Source organism: Epinephelus moara, chromosome 7 (assembly GCF_006386435.1).
Source record: "Epinephelus moara isolate mb chromosome 7, YSFRI_EMoa_1.0, whole genome shotgun sequence".
NCBI lineage: Eukaryota > Metazoa > Chordata > Actinopteri > Perciformes > Serranidae > Epinephelus > Epinephelus moara.
The window spans coordinates 180,368-186,588 of NC_065512.1; the positions used below are offsets into that span (position 1 = coordinate 180,368).

The 6,221-nt window shown below is 46.8% G+C and overlaps 1 protein-coding gene across 1 annotated transcript in view; it reads right to left on the minus strand.

Annotated features, from left to right (window-relative positions):
* The window catches only part of LOC126393394 (mitogen-activated protein kinase kinase kinase kinase 4-like), a 124,554-nt gene that overhangs the window by 69,970 nt on the left and 48,363 nt on the right, over positions 1–6,221 (minus strand). The window contains exon 3 of the mRNA XM_050049545.1: positions 183–239. Coding sequence (XP_049905502.1) covers positions 183–239 — 57 coding nt within the window. The remainder of the gene's footprint in view (positions 1–182; positions 240–6,221) is intronic.

Genomic DNA, 6,221 nt, shown 5'->3' on the forward strand with positions numbered 1-6,221 from the left:
TTTTTTTTCCCCGTTAAAGGGTTTTTTTTGGGGAGTTTTTCCTTATCCGCTGCGAGGGTCATAAGGACAGAGGGATGTCGTATGCTGTAAAGCCCTGTGAGGCAAATTGTGATTTGTGATATTGGGCTTTATAAATAAAATTGATTGATTGATTGATTGACAACATCACAGTGTTCACTGACCTCGGTGACGTCCATGACCTTGATGGCCGCCAGCTGACCCGTCTTGACATGTCGACCCTGGAGGGAGAACAGAGGAGAGGAGAGATGAGGGGAAGGTGAAGGTCATCATCATGATCATCATCATCATCATCATCATCATCATCATCAGGAGCAGCATCTGGCTGTTGTTCAGGTTACGAAGACTTATAGGAGAATTAACATCACATGACAGTAACAGTAGCATCTTTATATTTTACAGCTCAGACTGAGCGATCAGAAACCTCCACACAGGTGGAGCCATCGCACTCAGCAGCCTCACAGGTGGAGCCATCGCACTCAGAAGCCTCACAGGTGGAGCCATCACACTCAGCAGCCTCACAGGTGGAGCCATCGCACTCAGCAGCCTCACAGGTGAGCCATCACACTCAGCAGCCTCACAGGTGAGCCATCACACTCAGCAGCCTCACAGGTGGAGCCATAAAAACAAAACCACGTTCATGATAATAAATCTGTCTGGACAACAGCGTGTACGACCACAGGAGACATCTGAACCTTCAGAGAACTCAACACGTGCTTTAAATATTTTAAACACAACTCTCCTCTCGTTCAGATAAAATCAGAGTTCGTGAGAAAGCATGACAGAATCCTCCGTCACCTCTGCAGGTTCACAACAACACAGCTAACATGTTTCCACAGACGGAGGACGGACAGACAGACGACAGAGACAGACAGAGGACAGAGACAGAGAGTGTATCATCATGTTCTATCCTCTGTGTGAGTCTGAACTGTCACATGATCCAGTTTCCTTTGTGTCAAACACGACTGAGACACCTGAGACACCGTCAGCCTCCTCAGCGATGAAGGGTTAACCCATTCAGGTCCAGGCAGAGGGGACGTACGTCTGTGTGTGTGTGTGTGTGCGCGTGTGTGTGTGTGTGTGTGTGTGTGTGTGTGTGTGTGTGTGTTGAGGCCAACCTCCATCAGCCTCCATTAAACCCTAGCATCCATGTTACTGCAGCTCTGCTGAGTCATCACTTTCTAACTCACATACACACATGCACACACACACACACACACGTCTCGTGACCAGTGTGTGTTTGTGTGTGTGTGTGTGTGAAAGGTGACCTCAGTCCTCAGACTGTAATAATTACAGCAGAACCGCCAACACACAGACAGGAGCACAACGGTTAAAAAGATGACATCATCCTCTTCTCTGGTTCCTTTGTTAGAAACAACACACACACACACACACACACACACACACACACACACACATATACAAACACGCACCTGGAGAATATGGACACATAAAAAGACGACAGACAGAGTTTATTCAGCTGTCTGTAGCTTTAAAGGAAACGTCAAGGTTTATATCAGACAAGTGGTCGGTCATGTGACCTGATCAAGACTGAAACATTAAACTTGTCTTTACTATAAACACCCCCTCTGGCATCACCACAGACCCTCTGGCATCACCACAGACCCTCTGGCATCACCACAGACCCTCTGGCATCACTACAGACCCTCTGACATCAGCACAAACCCTCTGGCATCACCACAGACCCTCTGGCATCACCACAGACCCTCTGCCTCTGGCATCACCACAGACCCTCTGGCATCACCACAGACCCTCTGGCATCACTACAGACCCTCTGGCATCACCACAGACCCTCTGACATCACTACAGACCCTCTGGCATCACCACAGACCCTCTGGCATCACTACAGACCCTTTATTAGTGGTCACAGACTACAGTCTGTGACCACTAATATTCTGTTGAGATTTTATCAGTTTCATTACAAAGTCACATTTTTACACTAAAATCTGTCAGAAACATAATATTCATAGGGACCTAAAGGACACAGGAGGATGCCGGAGGACGCAGAAGGATGCGGGAGGACGCAGAAGGATGTGGGAGGACGTGGGAGAACACGGGAGGACGCAGAAGGACACGGGAGGACGCAGAAGGATGCGGGAGGACGCAGAAGGATGCGTGAGGACGTGGGAGGACACGGGACGACGCGGGAGGACACGGGAGGACGCAGAAGGATGCGGGAGGACGCGGGAGGACACGAGAGGACGCAGGAGGATGCGGGAGGACGCAGGAGGACGTGGGAGGACGTGGGAGGACACAGGAGGACATAAGAGGGCAACAAACCAACAAACAAACAGCGCCCTCCATCACTGTTTGTGCTGTAAACAATCCTCCACATTGATTAACCTGCAGGTCCAGAGGTGTCTCACAGTATCAGACCTAACGTCATGATGATCATACTTTACTCATCAACACTCGTTGACCTCTGATCTGCGGCCCGTCAGACATCTTGGAGCTGTTTGTTCTTTATGTGCTGACGGTCTGACGGCCTGCTCCGCTCCGACCAAACTACATCTAAATAAAATCAGGTCATTAAAGTGATGGTGACAGAATCTTAACGAGCCCCACCGCTCTTTCACTTCCTGACCTTTAAAGACTCCTTCACTCTGATCCGTCCAATCAGGACACAGACCAGGTTTAATGAGGTCATCAGGTACACCACCGCCAGGATCCTGGAGTGACCTCTGACCTCTGGCTCCTACTCTGAGGGGGGGGGGGCTGATCTGGATCTCTCATTAAAGAGAAGAGATACTGATCTGAGGTCAGTCTGATCAGACTAAAGTCTCTTTGGCTAAATATGGTCTTAATTCATATTTAAATACTAAACAAAGCTCTGACATTAACTGAATATTCAGTCATCAGGAAATCGTTCTGAGTAGGGCTGCAACTAACGATTATTTTCACTGTCGACTAATCTGTCGATTATTTATTTGATTTGTCGACTAATCATTTTATCGAAAAATGTGTTAAAATGTTGAAAAATGTCGCTCTGTCTCTCCCAAACCCCAAAATGATGTCACCTAATGTTTTGTTTCGTACTCACGCCAAAGGGTTTTAGTTCACCGTCATGGGAGAGTGTGTAAAGCTGCCGATATCTGAATGTAAGAAGCTGCAATACGAGTATTTGGGTACTTTATAGTACTTTTCTATGAAAAATGACCAATTTGTCGACTACTAAAATAGTCACTGAATATTTTGATAGTCGATTAGTCATCGATTAGTCAACTAATCGTTCCAGCCCTAGTTCTGATATCAGCCTCTAATGACCCACAGTGAGTCAACATGTAGGACACATGATGATGATGACAATGATGATGGTGTTGTTCTCAGGTCTGACAGGATGTGAGGTGAACAGAGAGTAAATGACACGCAGCAGTAACGGTTTCAGGACTTTTCCAGGCTGCTGCCAGAAAACATGGAAAATCTGCAGAGACAGGAAGTGGAACGAGTGAAGACGAGCAGGAGGAAGGTTCAGTGCAGAGGGTTTACAGTAGCTGTGTGTGTGTGTGTGTGTGTGTGTGTGTGTAAGATGGAGGCAGATAGGACTAAGATGAGGGAAGAACGGAGAAGAGCTACTTCCCTCCAAGGAAATGCCAGCGGAGTGGAGTCATCCTCAGCAACACACACACACACACACACACACACACACACATACAGTAACACACACATGTGCCATCCTAACAGTCGAAATAAAAACTTTCACATAATAATCTATTGTTTGTGTTTGACCTGAATCTACACACACACACACACACACACACACACACACACACCTGGCTCTGTGTGTGTGTGTGTGTGTGTGTGATGGATTTTGGGACAAGGCGTTCTTTATTTCACCCCTCTGGGCTCTGGGGCACAGACAAGGAGCCAGGTGCAGCTTCAATGCACACTCATACACTTTTACACACACACACACACACACACACACACACACACACACACACACACACACACACACACACACACACACACTTCCTGTTTCTGCAGCTCAGTGTGTTCATGGTCTCAGTAACATTCTTCATTGATCAGAGCAGTGATGCGTTCACTTGTGAAAACGCTGCTGATCATGATGTAATGACCAGTTTCCACAGCTCAGCTGATACACAGACACACAGACACACACACACACACACACACACACACAAAATATTAAAAAAAGAGGAGGGTCCAGAGGAGACGTTAAAATATTTGTGGATGGTTCCAGATGAGCGATCAGACGGCAGCTGCTGCTGAACGCTGCACTTCCTGTCACACATCAACAACAACAATAACAACAGTAGCAGCTTCACTGAGTCACAAAACGTCCTATCGTGTTCTCACTACTGTCTAAAACTCACGATAAAAACACTGTGAACTTCACTGAGGATGATGACGACCATACGGACGACTTCCTGACTGATTTAAGAACCCAGATCTTATAAAGACGCTATAATCAGAGGCGTCACGTCTGCACACACTGAAGGCTGATAACAACTCAGACAACACAATAACTGTTGTTGCTACAAAACACTTTAATCTGTTCATCATTATGTAGCAGATACATTAAAACTTAATGTGCTCCGGTTGGTTCTGAAAAGATCATGGTTTGTCTTGTAATACAGGTTTGGGTGTCACAGCCCGGCCTGGATAACACAGAGCCCATGTCTCGGTAAGAAACAATCACTTCTCATGGTGCTATCTGAGCTAAAAAAAAAACAGAGACAGGTTGCTACAAAACACCCACTGCTGGTGGCTACAAAGCTGCTGGAAATGCAGCAATGACTTCCACAATCACTCGCTTGGCACTCGAGTGTCACATCATCCTCCAGCCCCTCCTCCTCCTGATGACAGTCATCTTATAGACTCCGTCACTTTGGAAACACTGATATGATACATATGAAATATGCAAATGTAATGTATCTGTAGTTTGCAGAAATATAATGCAGACTGTTTCTTCTGCTGACTGAGCTGCTGTTAATAAAATTATCATCACAAAGTCCCAGAGCTTATAATCCATCAAACGGCCCTCAGACTCAAACACGTCCTCACATCAGAACATTTGTGATGTCACACAGTATAAAGTAAGTATAAACAGTGTGTAGTGATGAGTCATGTTGAACAGTGGACCCTGAGGAAGACCTCGGCTGCTGCTTCTTCATCACAGAGACAGAAAACAATGATGACGTCAGAAAGAACAAATGTCTCCAAGGTAAACTACAAGACTGACACGTTTGAGTCACTGCTATGTTTATAGATTTAATGTCTCCTGTGTTTAAGACGGTAAAAATATGTTAACGAGGACAGAAACTTAGGTGACACTGTGACTCTGGTGACACTGTGACTCTGATGACACTCACTCAGGTGACACTGTGACTGTGGTGACACTGTGACTCTGATGACACTGTGACTCTGGTGACACTGTGACTCTGATGACACTGTGACTCTGGTGACACTGACTCTGGTGACACTGTGACTGATGACACTGTGACTCTGGTGACACTGTGACTCTGATGACACTGTGACTCTGATGACACTGACTCAGGTGACACTGTGACTCTGGTGACACTGTGACTCTGGTGACACTGTGACTCTGATGACACTGACTCTGGTGACACTGTGACTCTGATGACACTGTGACTCTGATGACACTGTGACTCTGGTGACACTGTGACTGATGACACTGATGCTGGTGACACTGTGACTCTGATGACACTGACTCTGGTGACGCTGACTCTGGTGACACTGTGACTATGGTGACACTGTGACTCTAATGACACTGTGACTCTGGTGACACTGACTCTGGTGACACTGACTCTGGTGACACTGTGACTCTGGTGACACTGACTCTGATGACACTGACTCTGATGACACTGTGACTCTGGTGACACTGACTCTGGTGACACTGTGAGTGATGACACTGACGCTGGTGACACTGTGACTCTGATGACACTGACTCTGGTGACGCTGACTCTGGTGACACTGTGACTCTGGTGACACTGTGACTCTGATGACACTGACTCTGATGACACTGTGACGCTGATGACACTGACTCTGGTGACACTGACTCTGATGACACTGTGACTCTGATGACACTGACTCTGATGACACTGTGACGCTGATGACACTGACTCTGATGACACTGACTCTGATGACACTGTGACTCTGATGACACTGACTCTGATGACACTGTGACTCTGATGACACTG